Below are 27,341 nucleotides of genomic sequence, written 5' to 3'. Positions count from 1 at the left end.
TAGGCTGGTTGCGTCTAGGTATAGTAATTTTTGGTGCTCAACGTCCCTGTTGTATCTGTGGAGCTGGCTGTGGGCATCATTAATCATTATGTTTACCACTCTGCAGTCATTGTGTTTTGCTATCCTATGTGCCAGTGTGTTGTTGGTAGGAGGTTTGTATCTAACTCGGTGTGGTAACACCTGATTCCTGAGGAAGTAGAGTTGCTCCCGGCTAGCACTTTGTCATTTGATGTAGGTTTCGCATTTCTCGGCTAACTTGAATGTGTTGCACCTGTAGGCGTTTAAAATTCTTGAGTAGATTTGTAGCTTGGGTTGTGAATGGTGTGGTTCAACACTGTTCAAATGACCCGCAACACACTGCAACAACCCAGAACTTCGTCAAAATGAAAATGAATACCTCCACTAAGTATTTAAAGAGAACAGATGCCCGAACAGCTGGGCCTGATGATGTCTGTCACTCAAACATCAACAGAAAGATACAGTACGTCCTGACACACTTACCACATTACTATACATCAGGAATGTATCTGAACTGACCACAACACTCCTACGGCCACATGGCATCAAAGTAGCACACGAACCTACATCAACCCTATGCCAAGTGCGAACAACAACCAAAGACCCCTTATCCACTATCGACAGAACCAATGTAATATTCAAGATTCCATGAAAGGACTGCGACAAACATTACATTGGACAGAGAGAGGAAACTGGATATGAGAATACATGAACACCAACTAGCAACAAAAAGACACGACCAATATTCACTCGTTTCCAAACACACAGCAAAGGAGAACCACCAGTTTGATTGGGACAACTTCAGGTTCCTAGGACAAGCCAGAGACGAATTAGGGAAATTTTAGAGGCCTGGTTCTCCACCAAGAAGACCATCAATAAACACATAGAATTAGACCCTATTTATACACCACTGCAAAGAAAAACCGGAAAATGAGGTAATCAACTCCAACAGACCCCAGAGTTTAAATAGCAAGCAGGAAAGCACAACAACGCTTCATCAGAGATAATAGGAACTACAGATGCTGGAGAATCCATGATAGCAAGGTGTAGAGCTGGATGAACGCAGCAGGCCAAGCAGCACCTTAGGAGCAGGAAAGCTGACGGTTCGGGCCTAGACCCTTCATCAGAAATGGGGGAGGGGAAGGGGGTTCTGAAATAAAGGCTGCACTGACAATGTTACCCAGCAGGATAATGAAACATCTGCAAACTAACAAACAGCTTGGTAAGTGAACCAACCACAGCATATTCTATTAGACTTTTAACTTTAAAATCAGTTCAAACCCAAGAGGATAGAATCTATTGATCACAAATTGGTTGGTGTAGGTCAGCACAGTTATGTTTATGAAGAAAGTTTAATTTCTCTCATTTTTCTTTTTAATTTCTGACCATAGCCTGTGGTGTCCACTGTTGTTGCAGCTGATATCACTTAACTCAGAAGAGACCTAAGGACTCAATTTGTGACTTTCCTGTTTGCATGATTGTGCAATACTGTATGTAGTTTACTTAGTTACTGACCCATTGTGAAGATGGCTGTTTGAACTCTTGAAATTATTCATCTTTGAGCCAGACTGTGATGTTCACGATCATGATTAGTATTAAAGAAGCTGCCCCTTGAGGGCTACCTTTGCCCTACAGAATATTATCTCAATTTTATGCAAAATCTCTCTCCACAGCCATGATATTAATTCCTCTTATTGCTCTAAACCTTGGAGTTATGATCTTAAAATCCCATCCTTACACTTCCCACTACCAGTTTCTACTCCTAACACATGCATATTATTTTGGATAGGAAAGATGTAATGATCAAAATCATATGATATTTTTGATGTTTTATTTTCTGAAGCCTGGAGCCACCTTTGCTTACACTTTTGAAAATACTCTATTTCTATATCTGAGATGATGTTTCAAAAGAAAGTCAGGCCATAAAAAGACATGGGTCACATTTTTAGCATGTGCCAGTCTATGCTTGAAAGTTATGGCAGAGACCTGACTCTGAAAGCTCTCATCCTCTAATCCTAGTGCCTCCTTGCTATTTATAGAACAGAGCTATGGCTTACTCCACTTCTATAGCTATTACTAAATCATCTGATTAATGGTTAAATTGTCCAAACGTTATTCTGAAGTAAGTCCATCCTTCTGTGAGAATACCTTAAGAATGAAATGTGTGAATCAACAGAGTTTGATAACATCACTGACCCTTTCAGTAAGGATGCTGTAAATATTGGACATATGCCAGAGGCTCAAATTAGAGTTCAATGCTCATCAATAACAAAATACAGGGACTATAGGCCTGCTTTTAAAAAAATGATGATTCAGTCCCTTGAGTGGCTATATGTATCAATAAGTGCCTCATCCCTAACTTATTTTAGTAATACTACTGCTTTGCTTTTGGGTTGAAACATGCTCAAAGATTATTGAGATATTTGCAACCAATTAAATGACAATATTGCAAAGCGAGCAGATTTCTAAGCGCATTCCATTAAATGAATAGCGTAACTTTTAGGATGAACTGAGTGGATTCGAAGCCATTATTTTCACTTGATGTCACCCATGCAAGTTTCCTTGATATGTCTAGCTCTGTTATGTGTACAACTGTATCAGACAATGACCATCATACAAGCAGAGCATCCTGTTATATTAAAAACATTCAGAAACCGCTCTGTCTCCCTTAACCTTCAATTGACTTGATGATTTATAGAAAAGGACCAGTTGAGTGTCAAAAATAACTACTGGGTAGCTGAACCATTATGACTTTATAATGCTCTCACTACTCTATAATAATAAGTGGAAGAAATTTGCTGCTTCAAGTCTAAAGCATCATTGAAATCCTTCTGTTTTAAAAATAGGCTTCTTCCACTAACTCAGCACACCACCCTGCCTCCATTACTACTTGGGACAGAAGGTAGAATTTGGACACTACTTTGATCTTGAACCATAATTTTGGCATTCTACAATATCTATTACCTTTGATTGTTTCTTCACCTGTTCTTTGTCTGCAAAATGGAAGCTCTTCATGCCAATTGTGATGTCTTTGGTATTGTAAATTTTGACAATTTACAACCTCAGTGCTTGTATTTCCTTAAGTCCTGAAAAGTGCTAATATTTGGTGAGAGTGTTCTCTAACCTTGTGGCAATTCCTAATGCTTATTTTGGTGACGTATTGTATTGATATTTAAGTTTATTTTTCATGATAGGTTAAGTATACTGAAAGTTTTTATCCAGTTTCTGACTTAGATTAATATTAGTTTTGATAAACTTTAATTGTAGATCAGGTAGCACAACCTGGATTTTCTAGATAATGTTCTTCTAATGTCAAAGGCAGCTCACTTGAAATAAATGGGATAAAATACATGTTTTTCTATTGCAAATTTAAAAATCCAACTTGAAAAGTTTTAGCAGTCCCGCATCCATCCACGCATATCTTTTATCTGGATCTCAGGAAGAAAGAACTGGAGACCTGCTCTGCAGAACTGTACTTTGATCAGCCCCTCAGAGCAGTAACCTCACTGAATTTTTATATGCTTTACATCATCTTCCGTCTTCAAGTTAATTCAAGAGCATCTGTGATTTAAAAAGTCATAAACTGTTTATTTTCTAGCTTGGGATCCAATTCCAAAGAGAAAGTTGAGGAACGTGGATCATATCAAGTCAGTTGCTATTCGTAGTGTAAAAATTGTGAGTGAGATTTACTAATCTAGGTATTGGCCAGTGCCAGGCCAATCTGGTTTCATTCCTTTCTGTAGATGTTCTGGTTTACGTACAGCTGTATGGCTAGTTAGTCCATTTTGAAGGGCAGTTAAGGGCTATGCTATAAATCAGGACTCATGTTGGTCAGGCCAAAGGACAGATTTCCTGAGTGAACCAGTGGTTACATGGTCACCATGAAACTAGCTTTCTTAAATTCCCGCATTTGTTTTATTATATTCAAATTTCACCATCTTCCACGATGGGACTGAAACCCATTAGTCTGAAACTCCTGAGTATTAATCCAGTGCAGCAGTATGCCGCTGCCGCCTCTTATAATGCAGAAAGATTTTGAAATAATATCTCTTGTTAACAGCCTTAACAAAGGAGCAAAGAGGTCCTTCTGCAGCTGTACAGGGCCCTGGTGAGACCGCACCTGGAGTATTGTGTGCACTTTTGGTCTCCAAATTTGAGGAAGGACATTCTGACTATTGAGGCAGTGCAGCGTAGGTTCACGAGATCAATTCCTGGAATGGCGGGACTATCATGTTGAAAGATTGGAGCGACTAGGCTTGTATACACTTGAATTTAGAAGGATGAGAGGGGATCTGATTGAGACATATAAGATTATTAAGGGATTGGACAGTCTGGAGGCAGGAAACATGTTTCTGCTGATGGGTGAGTCCAGAACCAGAGGACACAGTTTGAAAATAAGGGGTAGGCCATTTAGAACAGAGTTGAGGAAAAACTTCTTCACCCAGAGAGTGGTGGATATATGGAATGCTCTGCCCCAGAAGGCAGTGGAGGCCAACTCTCTGAATACTTTCAAGAAAGAGATAGAGCTCTTAAAGATAGTGGAATCAAGGGGTATGGGGATAAGGCAGGAACAGGATACTGATTTGTGGATGGTCAGCCATGATCATAATGAATGGTGGTGCTGGCTCGAAGGTCCGAATGGCCTACTCCTGTACCTATTGCCTATTGTCTATCGTCATACATGCTAAATACTATCTTTTTTTTCTTATTTCTAATTATTAGCTAAGTTCTAAAAGAATCTTTCATTTTTGGTTAAAATAACTTTATTTCTGCTGCATTGTTGCTCCTAGTCAAAAACGATCAGCCTCTAATTTGCCTTTTTCATAAAGGAATATCTGTGCAATATTGGCTGTTTCTGAAATTAAAAATGGGGACAGCATTGGAGAAACTCAGCAGGTCTGACAACATTTGTAGAGTGATAAAAAGAGTTAACATTTCAAGTCAATATGACTTCTCTCCACAGCTGCTGCCAGATCTGCAGAGTTTCTGCAGCATTTACTGTTTCTATTTCAGTCCTCAGCATCCGTAGTACGTTTCTTTAGCCAACTGTTTCTGATTTTGTATTGGCCCATTGGCATTGGGCAGACTAATTTACATTTTTGTTAGTTTATTTGTTTGATGTTCTACTCGACACCATTCAAAGCAACCAACTCATCCAAAACTTGGCTGCCTGCATCCTAATTCCTACTCCTCATCACATTTGTCCTTGCTATTAACTCAGTAATTCCAAATGCATTGAATTCAAAAATCTTCTCCTCATTTGTAAATCCATCTGTGATTTCACTCCAATATGTCTATGCAATCTTGTTTCACCTTGCGTCTCAACCTGTAATATGTGGTATTCCTAGTGTAGTTTCAAGTACATTTATTACTCTTTTACTGCCTATTTGTTTTTATTTTCTTTCTATGAAAAATTTTGGGATTTTTATTTTGTTGTATGCTTTTAAAATGTACATTGACATAGATATTTGTCATCAGTAAGAAATAATTATAGTCAAGGGTGTGCATGAACCTGAAATTAGAAGAGTGCAGTGATTTCATACAGCTCAAGGAAGTGAGAGAGAGGAGTGGGACCATGGAGGGTTTTATTATGGGAATATGCATTTTGCACCTGCTCGATGGTAATCTGAAAGCCAATATAATCAGTGGCTGCAGGGTAATGAGAAAGCAGAATTTAATGCAGGCTAGAATTGAAGCAGAGGTTTGAAGGTTAGAAGACGAGATGTACAAAAGGAAATCTACAAGTAGGATAAAGTCGAGGAAATTATCTGTAAGTGTCTTATGAATGTTTTAATCAATAAATATGAAGTGATACATTTAAATTTAAAGTAAAACAGAAATTACACCCTTGAAGTAGGCTGGCCGAACGCCATGGAAAGCAGAAGAAATTTGTGGTATCCCTTCACAAAACAATTATGGTAATATCTCATGTTGATGAGGTATTTTAAAAAAAAGTTGAACTCTAGTTTTTGTTACGGGTTATAGAATATAAAAGTCTCTATAAAAGCTTATGATGTCCGAGTACAATGCACTGCATTGGCTTCCACGCTATAATTCATTCCTTAAAGGATACAGTGTAAATTCATCAGGATGGCATTTAATGAGAGAAAATATAGACATATTAAAAAATGTAATGAATTAGATTTTTTTTCTTTCAGAGTTTTAAACTCAGATTGGCTTAAGTACGATGTTTCTATGTTGTAACTTCATGTGTTTTCTTTCAGACTCCTGGATTCCTTCCTATCAGACAAATCTGATAACTAACAAGTCAGGAATTAGAAATATGATTTCATGGTCTGCCACTTAATGATTTAGCATATCAAAGTTACAAATGCTGTTTGAAGTTTGTGTCTTTTCATGACCCTGGAAATTTGCCTTTATATAAGTTTCTCTCTCCTTATGAAAGGCCGTTTTTCTTTTTTAACTTTGACACATACACTTTATGCTATGGAACATTATCATATTGATCATCCTAACTACTCTAGTTAACTTATATGTATAAACATAGAAAATAGGCGCAGAAGTAGGCCATTCGGCCCCCTTTAATCTACTCCTCCATTTGTTATGATCATGGCTGATCATCCATCTCATAGCCTGTTCCTACTTTTCTCTTGTATCCTTTGATTCCTTTTGGCCCAAGTTCTATATCCAACAGCTTATTGAAATCATGCAATGCTTTGGCCTTGACTGCTTTCTTTGTTAGCAGATTCCACAGACACACCACTCTTTGGGTGAGGAAATTTCTTCTCATCTCAGTCCTAACAGGTTTGCCCTGTATCTTTAGACTGTCTCTCTGGTTCTGGACTCCCCCATCATTGGGAATATCCATTCCTGACTAGTCCTGTTTGAATTTTATTGGAATCTATGAGATGCTCCTTCATTCTTCTGAGCTACAACAAGTATAATGCTAACTGATACAACCTCTCTTCAGTCTGCCTTCCCAGGAATCAGTCTGCTGAACCTTTGCTGCACTCCCTGTATAGCAAGAACATTCTTCCTCAGATTTGGAGACCACAACTGCAAACAGTATTCCAGGTATGGTCTCACTAAGACCCTGTATAATTGCAGCAAAACATCCCTGCTCCTGTACTTAAACTCACTTGATACCAAACATATCCAACATAGCATTTACTTCTTTACTGCCTGCTGAGCCTACATTCAGTGCCTTACCTTCAGTGCCTTACCTTCAGTGACTGGTGTAACAGGACACCGTGGTTGCATTGCACATTCACCCCTTTCAATGTGTAGCCGTACAAACAATAATCTGCCATCCAGTCTGTGTTACCATGTGGGTAACCTTGTGTTTACCTCATGTTATACTGCATCTGCCATGAACTTGCCCACTCACACCCACTCACTTGGATTGTTCAAATCACACCAAAGCACCTCTACAACCTCCTTAGCTCACCATCCCACCTTGCTATTTGACATCTGTAAATTTGGAGATGTTGCATTTAGTCCTTTAATCTAAATCATTCAAGTATATAATGAATAGCTGGTGTCCTAGCAGTCGTCCCTGTGGTATCCAACTAGTTACTGCGTATATTTTGGAAAAAGACCCATTTATTCCTATGCTTTGTTTCCTCTACGAATCGGGTTTCTATCCCTGTCAATATGCTATCCCCCGTCTTGTGAATTTTAATTTCACACACTTATCTCCCACGTTTGTCAAAAGCCTGTGAATGTCCAAATAGATCACATCCACTGGATCCCATTCATCAACTGTACTAATTACACCCTCAAAGAATTCCAGCAAATTTGTCAAGTATGATTTCCCTTTCATATGTCCATGCTGACTCTGTTAGGCCCTGCCACTGTTTTCTAAATGCTCAGCTATTAATTCTTTTACAATGACTCTAGCATTTTCCCCATGACCGATGTCAGCTGACTAGTCTATAATTCCTCTTTTTCACTCCATCCTCCCTTTTTAAAGAGATGTGTTGCAGTAGCTAATCTGTACAAACTGTTCCAGAGTCTCTGCAATCTTGGAAAATAACTGCCAATGCACCCACTATTTATAAGGCCATTTTTTAAACTCTGGGATGTTGATCATCAGGGTGGGGCTGTGGGGCTTCATTAGCCTTCAATTCAACAATTTCGCCAATGCCATTTTCGCATTAGCACCCTCCCTCTCACTAAACTCTGTTCCCCAACATTTATGGTACATTATGTGTATTTACTTGGTCAGCCATTTCTTTGTTTCTTGTTACGAATTCTCCTGTTTCTGACTGTAAGCAACCTTCATTTGTCTTCACCAATCCTTTTCACTTCACACACCTCTAGAAACTTTTAAGTCGTTTTTTTTTAATGTTCCCGGCAAGCTTAGTCTTGTACTCTATTTTCCCTTTGTCCTCCTTTACTCTGAGGTTTTGGAGTAGATATGTAGCTCAGTTATGGGTGTTGAGGTTGGTTGGCTCACCGAGCTGGTTTGTTGTTCCGCAGACATTTTGTTCCCATGCTTGGCAACCTCCTCAGCGCAGCCTCTGATGAAGTGTCGGTGTGTTTTCCCACCTGGTTTTTAAAAGGGCAGTAACATGGAACTATGCCAAGAGGAGGAGGAATACCTCTTCTAAGTGTTCAAGGATAATGCATATCCAAAGAACTGGGTCAGGAGATGCCTAAAGGGACAGCATCAGAAAGATTCTACACGCCCCGACACATTCATCACACTACCCTACATCAGGAACGTGTCAGAACTCACCACAAGACTTCTACGACCGCTGGGCATCAGAGTCGCTCGCAAGTCTACATCAACCCTATGACAAGTGCTCACCCAAAATAAAGAGCCACTCCCCACCATGGACAGGACCAATGTCATCTACAAAATCCCCTGCAGAGACTGCAAGAAACACTACATCGGACAATCAGGAAGGAAACTAACAACAAGAGTACATGAACACCAACTGGCTACAAAAAGACACGACCAATACTCACTCATCTCAAACCACATGGATAAGGAGAACCACAACTTGGACTGGGACAGCACCATGATCCTGGGACAGGCTAGGCAGAGATAAGAACGAGAATTCCTGGAAGCATGGCAATCCATGAAGCATGCTATTAATAAACACATTGAACTCGACCCCATATACGTTCCACTACGGAGGAAACCCGGAAGTGAGGCAATCCATCTCAACGGACCCCAGAGTTTAAAAACCAGACGAGAAAACACACCGACGCTTCATCAGAGGCTGCACTGAGGATGTTACCAAGCATGTCTGCAAAACAACAAATCAGCTCGGTGAGCCAACCAACCTCAACCTCTTCTTACTGAATTCTAAACTGTTCCCACTCCTTAGATCTGTTGTTCTGTATATAATCCCCAATAATGTTTTTTGTCCCTGGGTGTTTCCTAGCTCAACCCATAGAGATGGCACATTTTCAGAGCTAATACCCTTCCTCACATTTGCATCAATATCCTCTATATGTAGCAATGCAACTTGACCACTTTATTATTTTTGTCTGCCCATCTTCAGTACTGAATACTGCTAGATATTCAGTTCCCAGCCCTGGTAACCCTGCAGCCATGTCTCCACAATCCTGAATCTGTCATACCTGTTTTCATCTATTTGTGCAATTAATCCATCCTCTTTATCGTGAATGCTCCACATGTTAAGGCACAAAACTTTAAGGCTTGACTTTTTAACATTCCTTATCTTGTTTCCATTATTTTTCATTGTATCCCTGTTTGTTCTTGACCCTTGATTTTTCTGCCTATTACTGTTCTTATTCCCTTTTCTGTATTTGGTTCTTATCCTTAATTTCCCTTCCTCTGATTTCTTGTATTGTTCCCATTCCCTGCTATTTTAGTTTACCCCCCCCCCCCCATTTAATTTAGCAAGTGCTCCCCGGAGGCCTTCATCCCAGTGCTGCCTGTGTGTAACCTTTCCCATTTGTACTTGTCTCACCTCTCCTAAAACCGGCCCCAATGCCCCAAGAGTCTGAAGCCCTTCCCCTTGCACCATTTATCGTGGTACAAATTCATTTGCTATAACCTGCTAATTCTCCTGCAACTAGCATGTGGCGCTGGAATTCTAACTCCCTGTGTTCTGTTTAAGACTACCTCAGTTTTTTAACCTATGTCATTTTTAACAATGTGTACCACAATGTCTTCACTCTCTCCCCCTCGAATGTCTTGTAGCCATTCTGACACATCCTCAGCCTGAGCACCAGGGAGACAACATACCATTCTTGAGTCTTGTTTCTAGCCGCAGAATCACCAATCTACTTCCTGTACAGTCTAAACCGACTAAAACATTGGAGTGCAATATTTAGTTTTACAACAGTGTACTGACAATAGTGTAATGAATTTGCTGCTTTCCCTTACCAGGACACTCCTGCATTACCTGCCTAGTCGTCTTGCTCTGCTTGGTGGTTACCCATTCCCTTTCTGTCTGTGGAGTCTTAGTCTGTAGTGTGACCATCTCTCTGTATGTGCTTTCCACAACACACACTGTCTTGCTCAGAGGTAGTAAGAACTGCCAATGCTGGAGTCAGAGATAACACCGTGTGGAGCTGGAGGAATACAACAGGCCAGACAGCATCAGAGAAGCAGGAAAGTTGACATTTTGGGTTAGTACCCTTCTTCGGAAATGAGGGATAGAAGGGTCCAAACCCGAAACATCAACTTTCTTGCTTCTCTGATGCTGCCTGGCCTGCTGTGTTTCTCCAGCTCCATACTGTGTTATCACTCTCTGCCTTGTGACTTTCACAGTGACCGCAGCTACCACTCCAGACCCAAAACCTGGGCTTCCAGGAGCTGCAGCTGGAGACACTTTCTGCACACATGCTAGCTCGTGGTGCTGGAAATGTTTCCAGATTTCCATGTAGTGCAGGAAGAGTGCACCATGGCTTTGAAATTTCCTGCCATGATTTAATCATTTAAGTTAAACTTTGATTAATGTAAAATGCTTCATATCAATTGCTTCAAATCAAGTAGTGTCAATTAATCTAGGGCTTTTATTCTCTGGTATCCTTGTTACAGTAGAATATAGTCCTTACAAGTAATAACCACAAAAAAAAGTAAAAACAATCTCTTCCCTTCTGGACTGAATTCCCAGGACATCACGTTTATTCTAGTTGTCTCTCACGCAGGGTGGTCTGTTTCTAATATCATGCCCTTCAAATCTACTACACTGCAGGAAATTGATTCCAATAATGTAATCTCTGTGGCTGTCTATGAAAACCTCCCCTTCACGGTTTCTTCATGGATCATACAAATTTAACCAATAGTTGATGCATCTTGGGCTTGGGCTTCCCCATCAGCCTCCCTGACTATGTCAGCATTCTTTTACTCAGATTAAATCTGTTTTACACTCTGTGAGCCCACAAAAATCTTTGAGCTCCCTCGCCATATTTATAGACAAATGATGTGCTGTAATTTATGTTTTCCATAAGCAAAGGCTTGGTCCACTGCACACTATTTTTGAGATCACATGGCTACCAATATTTCCTTGTAAGGTATACATGTGATGTTTGTTCCTTACATTCCCAACTGCTAAGGGTTGTGTGGGCATACAACTTTCACTGGGCATTGATTCAAAATTCATTTCAGCATGAAACCAGCCAGGTTTCCATTCTCACATCTGGCAAGCTGATGTAATGTGCTTTAGATAGACTAGCATTATTTTTGTAAGGCCTGAATCCACAATTTGGGCTTGATTTGAGTGGGCTGCACAGCCACTCATCTTTTCTGATGAAGGAAAAAAGTCAGTCTCCGGAAGGGCTTAATATTGATAAGTGAAGGTTTTTAGATAGACTGTAGGTATTTAAAATTGATAAGAAAATTGGACCAGATGAAATGCGTCTAACGGTATTGAAGAAAGTGAGTGGAACTTGCTGAGGCACTAAGAGTACCTTTCAGTCTTCCCTCAATTTGAGTGGTGCCAAAGGCATTGACAATTTAACATATAACCCCTTATTCCAAAGTAATTGTAAAAGCATGGTTTGTAATTATAGGCCAGTCAATTTAATTGCAGTGGTGGGGAAATTACTTGAAGTGTTTATTTGGGAGAGAATTAATAGTTACGGAAAAATCTGGATTAATTAGGAAAAGCAAAACCATGTTTAAGTGAGATGCTGGAGATTGTTGAAGAGGTAATGGAGAGAGTTGATGCAATCACTGCTGTGATGAGGTGCATGAGGACTTCCAACAGCCATTTGATACAGTGGCACTCAGCAGTCATGTGAGGAACATTTTAGCTCATGGAATAAATTGGAAGTAGCAAAATGAATGCAATCTTGTCTGAGAGATAGGAAACAAAGACAAATGGTTAATAGATGCTTTTCAGACAGGAGGAAGGTTTGCAATGGAATTCCCCAGTCATTGCTTTTGGGGTTCTTGATTATTTTGATACATATCAACAATCTATATCTAATGTACAAGGAAGTTTGCAGATGAAGCAGAAGTTTGAAACATTTGTAAACTGTGAGGAGGACAAGTAACACTTCAAAAAGGCGTTGGAAAGTTGATGGAGTGAGCAGATAAGCGACAAAGTTCAATGTGAAGAAATGTGAGGTAATACTTCTTGGTAAAACAATGTGGAGATACATTAATAAATAACGGACACTACCTGAAAGGGTGTACAGATGCTGAGAGCCCTGGCTGTGTACGTGCAGAAGTTATTAAAATTGGGAGTGCAGGTATAATGAACAGTTAGCAAAGCGTACAGCATCTGAGGCTTTTTCAATAGGGGCATTAAGTACAATGCCAAGGAGATTTTGCTAAACTTGTACAAGGTAGTTGATCTCAGCTGGTATACTGTTTACAGTTCTGGACACACTTTAGGAAGGATGTGGCCACAATGGGAAGGGTACAGAAGAAGTTAATGAGTATTGTGCCAGGGTTGAGAAACTTCCAGGGTTGAAGATAATTTGGAGAATTTCTGGCTGTCCTGCTTGGAGAGGAGAAGGCTAAGAGAAGATTTGATAGATGTCTTCAAAATTGAGGGGCCAGGACAGAGTAGATGTTTGGAAACTGTTTCTATCATAAAACAACTAGGGGCACAAATATAATGTGGAAAAAAGTAGATGAACTGACAGCACAAATCAAGGTCAATGAATATGATCTCATAGACATTACAGAAATATAGTTACAAGGAGATGAAAAATGAGAATTTAACTTTCAGCGATGCTTGATCTTTCGGAGAGGCATGAGTAATGGAAAAGGTAGTGGCATAACACTCTTAGTAAGAAAACAAATGAGGACAGTTTTGAGAGATTATCTAGGCTGCTTTGAGATACAGTCCATTTGGTGGTGGAGGTAAAAGAAACAGCAAGGGAAACAAGACATTTCTAGGAGTAGTGTACAGACTCAAATCATTGGCCACTCTGTGGGAAAGGCAGTCTATCAATAAATAAAAGGAGCATGTAAAAGAATAGAACAATAATTATGGATGACTTTAATCTGAATGTTGAATGAGTTAATTAAATTGGAAAGGGTAGCTATGACAGTGAATTCACACAAAGCATTACAAATAGTTTTGTAGCACAGTATGTCATGAAGCCAATCAGTGAGCAGCCTATCTTGGATCTAGTAATGGGTGCTAAGGCAGGTATAACAAATTAGCTCTGAGTAGAAGATCCCCTCGATAAATGATCATACCACGATCAATTTTAATGTTCACTTTGAGCGTGAGAAACTTGGGTTGGAATCAACTGGGTTGAATTTAAATAAAAGGAATAACAATGAAGTGAGGATAGAGTTAGTTAAAGTAGACTGGGTGGTAGATTTGTAGGAAAGGCAGCAAGCAAGGAAGCAGTGGCAGACATTTAAGGAAGTAATCTATGTCTCTTGGCAAAAATATATCTCAGTAAGGAGGAAAGATTCTAAGCCAAAGAGAAATAAACCAGCCATGACTAACCTAGGTGTTAAAGAAAGTATCAAGTTGGAAGAAAATCATGTAAGGAGGCTAAGGTTAGTGATATCCTGAAGAGTGGACTAAATTCAGATTCCAGCAAAGGAGGACTCAAAGGATAATAAAGACTGAGAAAATTTACTGAAGGAGGGTCTAGGCCCGAAACGTCAGCCTTCCTGCCCCTCTGATGTTGCTTGGCCTGCTGTGTTCATTCAGCCCCACACCTTGTTATCTGAGAAAAACCACTACAAGGTTAAACGAGCAAAGAATGTAAAAATTAACAATAAGTGCTTCTTTAAATGTGTAAACTGGAAGAGAGGTCAAAGTGAACATTTGCCCCTTTAAAAATGAAGTTGGAGAGATGGTTTGGGGAACAAGGAAATGCCAGAGGAGTTAAACAGATATTTTGCATCAGTCTTTTCAGTGGAAAGTGCTTGGAGCATTCTATTAATAGTAAAGAAAATGGCAAAGGACTTAAGTACTATCATCATCACTAAAGAATTAATATCAGACAAACAAATGGGGTTAAGTCCCCAGCCCTGACAACTTGCATCAGAGTGTCCTAAACAAAACTAGTTACAAAGATAGTGGATGTGTTGTTTGTAATTTTCCAACAATTGTTGGATTCTGGAGAATTACGAGAGAATTGGAAATTGAGAACATGACACCCCCATTCAAAAAAGGAGGAGGGGAAAAAAGCAAGTAACTGTAGTTTGATTAACCTAACATATATTGTTGGAAAAGCATTGGAAATAATAGCTGAACATTTGAAAAATCATAATCTAATTAAGCATAGTCAGCTTGGCTTCATGAAAAGGAAATTATGTCTAACTAATTTAGTAGTTTTTTGAGGAAATCTCAACCAGAACGGATAGAGGAAAACAGTAGATGTATGGTATTTGGACTTCCAGAAGACAATCAACAAAATACCTTCCAAAAGCTTAATTGGAGTTGGAGGTAGTATATTGGAATTGAAAGGGAATTGGTTCATGGACAGGAAAGAGCGAGTGGGGATAAGGTGTTTGTTTTCAGGTTGGGGGACCCATAACAGGGATCAGAATGCACTGTAGCCAAATTTGCAGATGATGCAAAATAGGTGGAAAGGCAAATTGACAGAGGGATGCAAGCAGTTTACAGATAGATTAAGCAAGTGTGCAAAATATTGGCAAATGGAGTTCATTTTGGAGAGGAGAGCATTATTTATATAGAGAAAAACTGCAGAAAGCTGTAACACAAATGGACTTGGGAGGTACTTATGTATGAAGTACAGGTAGCCAGCGCACAGGTGCGGCAAGTAATCAGGAAGGCTAATGGAATATTAGCCCGTATTTGAAGGGAACTGCAGAATAGGAAAGTCTTATTGCAACTGTGCATGGGGCTGATGAGACCCTATCTGGAGTACTTTGAGCAGTTTTGGTCCCCTTAATTAAGGAAAGATATCATTGGAGGCAGTTCAAAGAAGGTTCACTAGGATGTTTCCTGGTATGGAGGGATTGCTCAATGAATAAAGTCTAAACACGATGGTACTCTCTTAGAAGAAGGAGTTTAGAAGAACGAGAGGTGATCTCATTGAAACGTATAGGATTCTGAATTGGCTTGACAGGATAAATGCAGAGAGGGTGTTTCCCGCCATGGGTGAGTCAAAAATCAGTGGGCTAGTCTCAAATAGGAGGAATTTTGTCTTTGAAGGGCATGAGTCTTTAGAACCCTTGCCACAGAAAACTGTGGGGGCTGAGCCCTTAAATATATTTAGGGCTGAGATAGATTTTTAATCAGTAGGGGGATCAAGGGTAATGAGGAAAGTGGGGAAAAAAGGGACATGAGGAATTTTGGATTAGCAAACATCTTATTGAATGGTGGAGCTTGCTCAAGTACCAAAAAGCCTACACCTGTTCATATGTCATGTAGTCTTATGAGATAATATGCAAATGAATAAAATGTGTAGTGAGAAAAAAATCTTTTGCTCACAGCAAGTGTCTAGAGTCTGGAATACATTGCTGGAAGTATAATAGCATTCAAGTGGTCATAAAGTGATTATTTAAGTAAAATAATATTTAGCTTTAGGGAAAAAACAGGGGAACAGCATTGAGTCATACTGCTTATTGAGAACTGGTACAAAATGTGGGTATTAATGGCCTTCTGCGTGTAATAGTTCTGTGATTCAAAAACAAATGGATTGATGCATTGTGGAAACCTTTTGTTTTGGAAAGAATACAAAAGAACCCAGAGAAAGGTAGTTAAGCAAAATAATAAACAGAACTAATTGGGTTGGTGTGATTGTGCATAAGTACAATAATATAGAGAAACAATTACCAGGTTAACAAAATTACCAGAAAAAGCAGGAAGCCTAAGAATTGGGACTATTTTAGAATTCAGTAAAATAGGACGAAAAGTTCGATCAATAGGGGTAAAATAGAGTATTGAAGTAAGATTACAGGGAGGGGCATTGAAATTAATCAAAGAATCTTATATAAGTAAGTGAAGCAAAAAAGACTAGGAAAGAAGAATGTAACTCTCTGTTGGAGAAATTATGATAAGGATCAGAGAATTTATGATATGGATCAAAGAAATGGCAGAAGAATTAAACACACAATTTGGCTCTGACTTCACAAAAGAGGGCACAAAAGGTATCCCAGAAATGTTAGGAGTCCAAGGGTCCAATGACAGAACAGAATTGAAGGAAGTCAGTATTAGTCAGAAAGGTATTTTCCAGCTAATGTGTTTAGAAATGCCATTAGACATTTCTGAAGTAGGTGTGACTTGAATCCATGCCTCCTGACACACAGATTAGGACAGGAGAGGTGATGGCCTAGTGGTATTATTGTTGGACTATTAATCACCAGAGACCCAGATAGTGTTCTGGGGACATGGGTTCAATTCCCGCCACAGTAGATGGTGGAATTTGAATTCAATGAAATATCTGAAATTAAGAATCTAATAATGAATGTGAATCCATTGTTGATTGTTGAAAAAATTCGCCTGGTTCACTAATCTCCTTTAGGGAAGGAAACTGCCATTCTTACCTGGTCTGGCCTACATGTGACTCCAGACCCACAGCAATGTGGTTGACTCTTAACTGCCCTCTGGGCAATAAATGCTGCCTAGCCAGTGATGCCTTCATCCTGTAAATGAATAAAGGAAAAAAAATCACTACATCACTTGAGCCCTTGGTATTAATAGGTAAACTGTGCTGTAGACATTAATGCAATTGAAAGCTGATAAGTGATCGGGCATGATAATCTAGACTCCAGAAAATGAAGAGAAATGGCCCTGGAAATATTGGATTTGTTGGTGGTCATTTTCCAATATTCTACAGACTCAAGCGGTTCTTAGAGGTTGTAGGGTGGCAAATGTGTTGGGAAAATGCTAGAGACTGTTTGAAGAGATGTGGCAACAGAATATATATATAGCTTTAATTGGATTGTACAAAACAAGTATGGGATAATGAGAGGCGAATCATGCTTAACAAATCTATTGGGTTTTTTGAGAAGGTAACTAATAGAATAGATGAGGGAGAATCAGTGGATGTGGTGAATTTGGAATTTCAGAAGACTTTTCATAATGTCTGTCATAAGAGGTTAGTGGTCAAAAGTAAATCATGTGGGATAGAGACTAATATATTGGCCAGATTGACAATTGGTTGACAGATAGGAAACAGAGAATAAGTAGGTCTTTTTCTGAGTGGCAGGCAGTTGCTCCTAGGATAGTGCAAAGATCAGTTCCTTTTATATATATGTATATATTCCAATAACCTGAATGAAGGGATCAAATGCAATATTTTCCAAGTTCGCTGATAATACAAATCTGGGCAAGACGAATTGAGAGAAGAAAATATAGAGACTTCAAAGTGAGTTAGGATGATTTGAGTGAATGGGCGAACACATGGCAGATGCACTACAGTGAGGTTAAATGTAAAATCATCCACATCAATGCGATAACCCAAAAGGAAGAGTATTATTTAAATGATGATTATATTGGGAAATGTGGATGTACAAAAGGATCTGGTGTTCTTGTACTCCAGTCAATGAAAACAGACAGTCAGGTGCAGCATGCAGTTCAGAAAGTAAAAATAATATATTGTCCTTCTTTGCGAGGGGATTTGAGTTCAGAAGTACAGATGGCTTACTACAGTTATAAATGGCCTTGGTATTACGACAGCTGGAGTATTATGTACAGTTTTGGTTCCCCTACCCAGGAACAGATATACTTTCCATTAGAAGAAATAAAGCAGACGTTCACTAGGCTGATACCAGGCATGGCAGTACTGTCTACGAGAAGAGGTGGGCCTGTTCGGCTGCCGTGTTTACAGTTTGGAAGAATAAGAGGGAATCTGATTGAAACATACGAAATTCTAATAGAGAGGACAGAATGGATGCAGGGAAGATGTTTTTCTGGGTTGGGAAGTCCAGAACCAGGGGTTACAGTCTCAGTATGCAGGATAGCCCACTTAGGACAGAGATGAGGAAATATTTCTTTAAGCAATGGGTAGTGAATCTGTGGAATTCTCTACCACTGAAGGTCAATGGGAGAAAGTCACTGAATATATTCTAGAAAGAGAGAAAGTTTTTTTTAGATTTTAAAGAATCAGGGGTATAGTGAGAAAGTGGAACTGTGAAATTGAGATAGAGGATCAGCTATTATCATATTGAATGGCAGAGCAGGCTTGAAGGACCAAATCACCTATTCCCACCTAATGTTTCAATGTAACTACAGACTTTGAGTCAAAAAAACTGTGTGCAAAGCAGAAGAGTAGATTTCCTATTTTGTCTGGGGCTCACCTTTAATAACTTTGTCAGTGAATAGTTACTAGATTCTTGGATGTTAGTGGCTTTGGAAGCTGTGTACATAGTGGTTACAACTTATACTTGTAAACATTGCTGATTAAACAGTCGGTTGTTAATTCATTTCTAGTCAGTGTAGATTTTCACTTAGTTTTTGAAAGCCTCTATAATCCAGTATTTGCAGATGCATATAAATCTATGTTTAATTTATTAGTGTGTTAATGCAAATGTTTTAATTTCTCCCCTAGTTTCCATGTTAAAATTGCCTTTGATAGATCTGGCACCAGTCCAATTTTGGTACAGATATTTTTAATCGACCAATTCAGAGTTGTTATTAGCACACTTCTGGAGCAGATAGAATTTGAATCTGGGTCTTCTGCCCTAGAGGTAGGAACGTACACATTAATGTATTAGGCTTGATTCATGAGTGACCAGTCTACCACAAGTACTGATTTGTAGCAGCTACCACTGTGAGCACTTACTGCTTAAAGTCCAGTTGTTTACTTGCAGATTAGATTCCACACAAGAGGGTAGTGATCAAAATTAGAGCAGGTGGGATATATGGGGAGGTGTGTGCAAACGTACTGGTATGGATTGAGGAATGTTTAATGGACAGAAAACAGAGTAGGATTTAATGGATTATGTTCAAGGCTATAGGCTGTGACTAGTGGGGCACTGCAAGGATCAGTTCTGGGTCCCCAGTTATTCGCAATCTACACCAGTGGTTTGGATGTGGGATTAAATGTACTGAATCTAAATTTACAGAAAATACAAAACCAGGTGAAAGAGAGCAACAGGATGTAAAGACATTTCAGGGGAATTTGGAAAGGCAAGCATTTTGACAGATGAAGTTCAATGTGGAGCAATATGAGGTTAACCACCTTGATTGCATTTCTTTGATGAGAGGCTGGGAAGTGTTGAACTTCAAAGTGACTTGGATTCATGAGTCACTGAAAATTTAACAATAGGACAATATGCAATTATGGGAGAAAGTGTATGTTGACTTTTGTTGTTAGAGGGTTGGAGTAAAGGAATAAAGGTATCTTATTAAAGTTATGTAAGGCCTTAGAGGCTGCACCTGAGTATTATGCACAGTTTTGGCCCCCTTACTTGCAGAAGGATACATTCTTTATAAAGGGAGTGAAAGAAAGGGTCACAGAACGAATTCCTGGCATTGCCCTATCAAAAAAAAATTGAATGGACTGCCTTCATGATCTGGAGTTTAGATGTAGGAGAGCAAATCATATTCAAACATACAAATTAGTGGTTTGACAGGGTAGCTGCATGGAGGATATTGCCACCGGCTAGAAACCTGGGGCGCAGTTTTAGAATTAGTTAGAATAATGTTTAGAGCTGATTTTTTTTTTCCCACTGAGGATGAAGAATCTTTGGAATTGTCTTCCCCGAAGGGTGGGAAGAATCTGTCATTAAGTATGTTCAATGTTGAGAATGATCAATATCAAAAGAATGTGCACAAAAATGGTGTTTAAGTAGAAGATCACCATATTCTCATTGAATGGTGGAGAGTACTGAAGGGGATAAAAAAAGTATACTGCTATTCCTCTTATAATTTTGATAAACTGAATATGGTTCTTTTATGCCTCCACTTTTCTGCAATTTATTATTAGCATAACAAATCATGTTCCTCTCAAAATAAAACAAAGAACTGTAGATGCTGGAAATTTGAATCAAAAGTTGAAATTATTGGGGAAACTAAAGTCTGACAGCATCTGTGGAGAGAAAGTAGAGTTCAAGTTTTGGGTCCAGTTTTTGTTTCCTGTCAAAAGTTGTTTTTTGTGAATTGTACCTCGTACAGTAACTTATTGATTATGAAGCAGATATTAATTGGATAGGGTGGTATTAATACTTTAACAATGAAACTATTAGTTCTTCAGCATTATGTTGTTATGCTCGAACAAATCATCCAGCAAGACATTTCTGTTTCTCACACCATTTATTGCTGTATCTTCCTTGAATAAAGTTACACAATCAGCGTATTTTTGGCTAGTTTTATACCCTGGCCTTACATTTCCTGGAAGTTGCATTTGACACTGCTTATGTTAATTTACTTATGGCCCTGAATGTTCATCATAAAAGGGAGATATTTCTCTCATCTATTTTGGGTTAGTTTCAAATCATGTCCTTTACAGTCGAAGTAAAACAATATATTAACTCTTAATCTCTGGCTTAGAACTAACAGTAGCTAACTCAAAAAATTGTAATAAGTTTCAACTTCTGCTTGACAGCTGAACATGCACCAACAATTTTTTTGTCCACAAAAAAATTCAAATAAGTATTTTGTGGTGCCACTTAGCTTTTCTGTCTGTCTCTTACGAGCGTGCGCACGCATACGCACCAAAGCATCCTCTTTAGTAGCGTGGGTTGGCCCTTTCACCTAAAAGTAATGTGACTAATCAGAATAGTATAATCTCTAATCAAAAAGTTAGAGCTTTACTCCAGCATTAAGCAACTATTTAAACATTAGCAATAAATTAATGAATTATTTTTTGACATCAAATACTTTACAAATGTACTGCCACCATTGAACAAAACATGCTTAACATTCCGATGTTGAAATGCAGAACTCTATGGACGCACTTAAAAACACAGTATACCATTGCTATAAGATAATATGGCCACATAAACTTACACCAGTATGTTTTGAACATTTTGAATTGAAATTGAGGAAATAAGCATTTTATTTTGCAATATTCACAATCGCGATGCTTGTTTCTCTATGGGTAGCCTTGCTATTTTATACCAGCAACAATGTAGCAAATTGATTTGGTGTTTGAATTTGTGAATGTGAACCATTCTTGCAGAGAATCATTTTGAAATTAGATTATATTCATGATGAACACATCACTGAATGGCTGAAAGAGTTTAGAAACTATTTCCTCATAAATTGCTTTATTTAGATGCAATACCTTGCCAAGTAAATTGAGATTTAAACCAGGGTCCTATTTGATAATGAAAAAGTCTTAAGTTTTATTTTCAGCATAATGCTGCTCTCCATTTTAAACACAGAGATCTGCCTTATTTTGTGAACCTGGGTATATGTGCAATTGTTTAAGCCAATCTAAAACTTGAAAACAGTTCACAATAAAATATCCAAGGGCAATGTCATTCTGCTGAGGCTAGTTATGTATTTATTGCTGAAAAGAGACATCTTTTGGGGGGAATTGATTTGTGCAGAAGTAAGCCCTCTAGTGTACAGGTGCCAGAGTAAATACCTGAAGAATAATGTTCACTGTGCTGCTAATCAATATCAGAACACAACTGTACTTGAGGCCACTCTCTTGTTAAAAACAAATTTGTTAATTCTGACAATTTAATTGTATTTCCCAGAGCTGATTTTAAAAACATTTAAAGGATTCTGGTGGAAGGAAAGTGCATAGATCCTTTTGTGTTGAAACTGTTGCTATCTATGTGCTACATGGATTACGTCATCTTTTGTGGCATAGCATAAATTGTTTCACTGTTGTTATTTTACATAGTTTTTCTAAATGTATTATACAATTTAGAATTTAGTACCCTATGCTGGATTTGCTATTTGATATTGTTATACGATGGTTGCTCAGTGGTAGTTAGAGTTTATAAATAAAATGTGTCAATTCTGAGTAATAGCTAGCTGCGTTACATTGCCAACTCAGCATTTTCTCTGTTTAGACAAGGAGTACATATGAAAGAAGTTCAGCTTGTTGGTGTTCCAATACTGTCTTTTTTTAATGTTGATAAAGAGCTGGCTTTTTATTAACTTCATTTTTCAATCTTTCACTTTGCCCTGGTGACAGTTATATTGCAGCTAATGCAAAATGGGTGCATGTGAAATCATCTTCACAGTGCAGCTTGCACCACCTGCCAGAATTTAATCATGGGCAATTCACTCTATTTTTTGGTCAATATAAAGCTGAAAATAGTTTTTCATTAAAATATTTATCATCAAGGTCTGTTGGATTTTATTTGGTCTTATGCTGGCAGGTCAGAGATTTTTAATAGCCTTAGTAAAAGTTCTAACCACTGCTGCCTATAAACTGTAACTACCATTGCATGTGCTTTATACCGGGAAACTAAAATGTTTCAACTAACTGAAAAGCCTCAAGGGAGAGTTAATTGCAGGAAGGCCATGTTAAATATTTGTATGTACTTTCTTCTTTCACAGTAAGCAATTTTTTTTCACCTTGAAGTTAACAAATTACAAAAATATTTGATAATTTGTCTTTCTTTCACAAACTGAGCAGTTTAATTTAAGTCTGCAGAATACAGTTTAGATCTTGTCCTAATTGTTTTTTTCAGTCTTTCCATAACTTTCTATTTTATATACATTTTTAAAATGACCTTATTGCAATTTAGTCAATTTTAAGAGACCATTTGAGCTGTTAAATACCCAAATGACATTGTGATGTCTACATGTATTTTGTAAAGCAATCTGGAGAAAGAACAGCATTGTATTTGGAGGACAAATTTGCAACATGACAGATTTAGCATGCCACAGGGGACGATATTACTGTGGTATGCTAATTGATTGAATTGCTTTGTTTTCTTGAGATAATCATAGTGAAATTGCATTTTTTTTGTGTCATGAAATGTCGCAAGTTTGGATCATTTGGTGATAAATATATTGTTAAATTTGGGTCACAATAAGAAAGTGTATCGCATATTCTGCTTTGAATGAAGCAGTGTGACACACTTTGGAAGTAACTAGTTTTGACAAGTGGTTTGACATCGTTTGAAGATGGGCTTCTTGGGCTTTCCATCAGCTACATATTTTTGAAATAATTTTGAATCACATGCACTTGTTTGCTAATCATGGAACTTTTTCTGTCAATCCAAACTAATATTGATGAGCATGTGATGTATATAATATTTACTTGTGTATGATGTACTGATTTGGAATACTGCATTTCACTCCTACAGAATACTGTAATGAGAAAGAGACATAATATGCTGTATTGATGTTTTGCATTCCTCTAAGGTGTGTATTTGCACTACTATTGGTACATAATGGAGTGCAAAATGTTTGGGATTTGTGGTTATGTTTTGCTTTATTTACTGTATATGTTAGATACTGCTAACAAGTAGGCTAACGTATTAGTTTTTGACAGTACATTGTCAAGTGGAAATGCTAGCATATTAAAAATTAAACAGTAGGACAAACTTTTCATAAATAAAGCCCACTTGGTAAACACAGAGAAATTGGTTCTAGCAACAGTTAGAAAACTTCAACATGTTTTTCTAGTTTTTTGAACTGTTTATGAATCTTGAGGTTGTCATTATTTTGATGTTTCCTTTTCCTAAAACAAACTAGTCTTTTGAGAATTTTAGTGATGTTCTGGTGAATGTTAATAGCAGAAGATAAAGCAAGAAAATAGGAAAATATGATCCAGTTTCATAGAACTCATCATGCAGAATACTGTAATAACAACAAGGGTCCAGACCCGAAACGTCAGCTTTCCTGCTCCTGTGATGCTGCTTGGCTTGCTGTGTTCATTCAGCTCTACACCTTAATATCTCAAGCTCCAGCATCGGTAGTTTCTGCTATCTCTCATGCAGAATACGGTGTTGGGTTCAATTATAAAAACTACACAGCCAAATCTTCTGAATTTCTGAAACTTTGCTAAGTAATTAAATCAGTGTTCCTGGTGATAACGATACTTGCAAAAATGTAAACAATATTTTTCTTTTATGAAGTTATTTTCCGCCCCATTAATTAGTTTTAGATATTTTTGCTAAACTGTTAAGCTATTTTGGAACATTCTTTGTGACATGTATTTAAATATATTTAAAATGCAAATAACCCGACGATTAATGGAAGCATTTTGGGTTCATGTTTCATTTTCGTTTATGACGTTGGATCAGAATGTATACCTAGAGCAAAATATTCTATATGGCGTATTCAAGCGCAAGTAATCTAAAAGCGTAATTTTGTAAAACAGGAATATACCAGGTCCATATTTAAACTGAGTGTTTGCCTGTTAGAATCAGCAGGTGACCCCGATTCATTAAGAAAATCGTTTCACGTCCCTACTTAATATATGAATCTGATCCGTTTTAGCGTTTAATGTAAAATTTAATGCTTTATTCATAAGCGGCAGGCAAAAACTTCTGGCACTTTAAGCGTCGTGAGCGACCTTTTATTGTAAAATTAAAGGGGATTTCATGACGTGTCTTTTTTATTTCATAGAAGTTTATTGCGTTTTAATAAAGATCGGCGAAAAATATGAACTGCCGTATCTTATTTAGTCAGTCTGACTTGCGCGCTTGTATCTGAAATCAGTCCGAACTGAGTTTAGTTGGATCGTCTTTTCGTAATTTAATCATTTAGCCGAATACAGCAAAGCATCTCTGCATGGTGAGTTTGTGAGCTGACTTTTCTTTCTTTAACCTCCGTGGCATTGATTTTAGTTTGAAAAATACGTGACATTGTAGTCAGTACAATTGGAGGACGATAGAGCGCGACTTAGAAACAATTATTGTAGGTGGGAATGCACTAAATTTTGGCTACTGAAACGAGTACTCCATTGGTTGATGGTAATTTGTCCTCACATGAAACTTGTGGTGGAGTGCAACTCCAGTCAAGACTTAAGATTTTATACCGTGTTATCTTCAATCTTTCCTGTTTAATATTACATGGAGTAAAAGGTTCAAATTTCGTGACAAGATACCTTTGTTTAAGGGAGCATAATTTTACGTCTTTGCATACAATTCATGAATAATAGTTACCTGCTTTATTCTGCCCTGGTGTATTTGCAGAAGTATTTTTCTTCTCGATGTTTTTAATTGTACTTTGTTTCGTACAACTGATGTATGAATTCTAAACCGTTTTTTTCGCATGTATGAAGTGCAAACTTTTTATGTCAGGGTCTACCTTGAAATGGCGGGAGTGATCCTTCTTAAACGTGGTGACTCGATTCTCTCTGCACAATGGAAAACCATACCTCTGTTGTCTAGTCAACCCTATTCGGTTTTAATATTCTGCGTCTAATAACTTCGCCATCATGTGAATGTATGAATTTATGACTTTGAAATGTGAACAGTACTCATTATAGATCTGTTTAAAATAAGATTAGTTGAAAACGCAGAAAAATATTGCAGCTTCTCGTACCAGCAGTGAAATTTCTCACAAAACTGCAACAATTTTGAACTAGAAATTATAGACATTGACCAGAGGTGGAAGTGTCTCGCTTTTTGTTACATAATAGGTTAGACTAATTGTCTCTAAACGATTTTTTTGTGTGTGTGGTTATGAGATGTTTCACTGCGATCTTGTTTGGAATAGACCCAATTTTCTTAGTTTCTCATGGGCTTGAGTGGTCTGTGTTGACAGGTTCTGAGGAAGACGTGCTGGTTAAAGGCAGACAGTCCATTCGAACCCAAGCTGTGGGCAACCAGAACTCCGAGAGCGAAATTCTGCTGGAGGGAGACGACGATACGCTTACTTCACTGGAAGAGAAGGAGATTGATAACATGGCGGGTAAAATAATTTATCTTTTTTCACACCAGCTTTACGTTTTAACGAAAGATCCTTGTGTAATTTCCCAAGCTCAGTTCTGGGACTGATGCTGGGACAGTGATGAATTGACCTAATCCGAATGAAGCCAATAAAAAATATCATTTTCCTTCGCAATTGCATCGGGTGCTCTAACATTACATTAGCATTTGACTTTCCACATTTCCTTATGAGCTTGATTTGTCTCCTTGCACTTCAATCCTTTCTCCTTGAAGAGTTTGCAATTAAATGAAATAATTGTCGAGATTTTTATGAAAATATCCGGAACGTCAACGACTGATGTTATTTCTTGCGGCCGATAACTTTATAACGTGTTTATATTCGGTCCTGATTCCTAGCTCTAAACTTCTGTTTGAAGGAAATATTCCAGCGGAGGGTTTGCAGCTCAATACATATTTACTTATAGGATAATTACGTGAACTTTCGGCCAAATTTGATTGCAGAAATGCGGCACAGAACAAAAACAATCAAGGCTAAAATGGTTAAAATCTTGCCGCAGTATTTTGTGATTGTGCATAGCTGTAGTGTTCACGTCAGTCTCTGTAACATTAAGATTTGTACATTTGAGTGTCTCGCATGGCACGTGCCCTTAAACCGCAAAACAAGTTACCGCGGATGTATGACTTCACTTTGTATCTAATGTTATTTTCCTTTATACCTAATGTTTATTAGATATCTGGGGAGCTAATTACGTATTAAGCAGGAGAAATAATGTCCATAAATAAATAAATCGTTTTCAGATAGCGTAAGAAAGAGTTCAAATGCAATCGTCTCTCGGTAGCTACCTTCAGGATTAGGCCTGCACAGATGGGAATTTGGTCGAAGCTCAAGAATTAAAGAAAAACCCATCTGATCTGTATGTGCAGTGATATCTCATTCTTTCGGTCGTCTTGCATCTAACCTCCAAAGTATTTCGCTTGTAAGTGAATTTCAGGACAGGTGGCATTGCTTTAGCTGTGGGAGTGGTCAGTGAGCTTGGCTGTACCAAGCTGAGAACCGGAAAGGAGCATAGCTGCTGGTTCTGGGGAGAAAGCGGGTAGCCGCTATGGCTGGTGCAAAAAATAAGGATCGTGCTTTCCGCCCCAGTGGGAACGGATTGCTGTCACCGCTGCGAGAGGGTGCAGAAACCAGGCTGTAGCCATGCTTTTGTTTCCTCGGGACGGGGGAGACGGGGGG

The 27,341-nt window shown here is 38.3% G+C and overlaps 1 protein-coding gene across 2 annotated transcripts in view; it reads left to right on the top strand.

Moving 5' to 3' along the window:
* lrba (LPS-responsive vesicle trafficking, beach and anchor containing) overlaps window positions 1-27,341 on the top strand; it is an 856,602-nt gene that overhangs the window by 452,883 nt on the left and 376,378 nt on the right. For both annotated transcript variants that reach the window (XM_048526975.2, XM_048526966.2), the window contains exon 38: window positions 25,983-26,129. In XM_048526975.2, coding sequence (XP_048382932.1) covers window positions 25,983-26,129 — 147 coding nt within the window. The remainder of the gene's footprint in view (window positions 1-25,982; window positions 26,130-27,341) is intronic.

Source organism: Stegostoma tigrinum, chromosome 1, assembly GCF_030684315.1.
Source record: "Stegostoma tigrinum isolate sSteTig4 chromosome 1, sSteTig4.hap1, whole genome shotgun sequence".
Lineage (NCBI taxonomy): Eukaryota > Metazoa > Chordata > Chondrichthyes > Orectolobiformes > Stegostomatidae > Stegostoma > Stegostoma tigrinum.
Note: the sequence above shows the minus strand (reverse complement) of the source record. Positions and strands in the feature narration are given on the sequence as shown.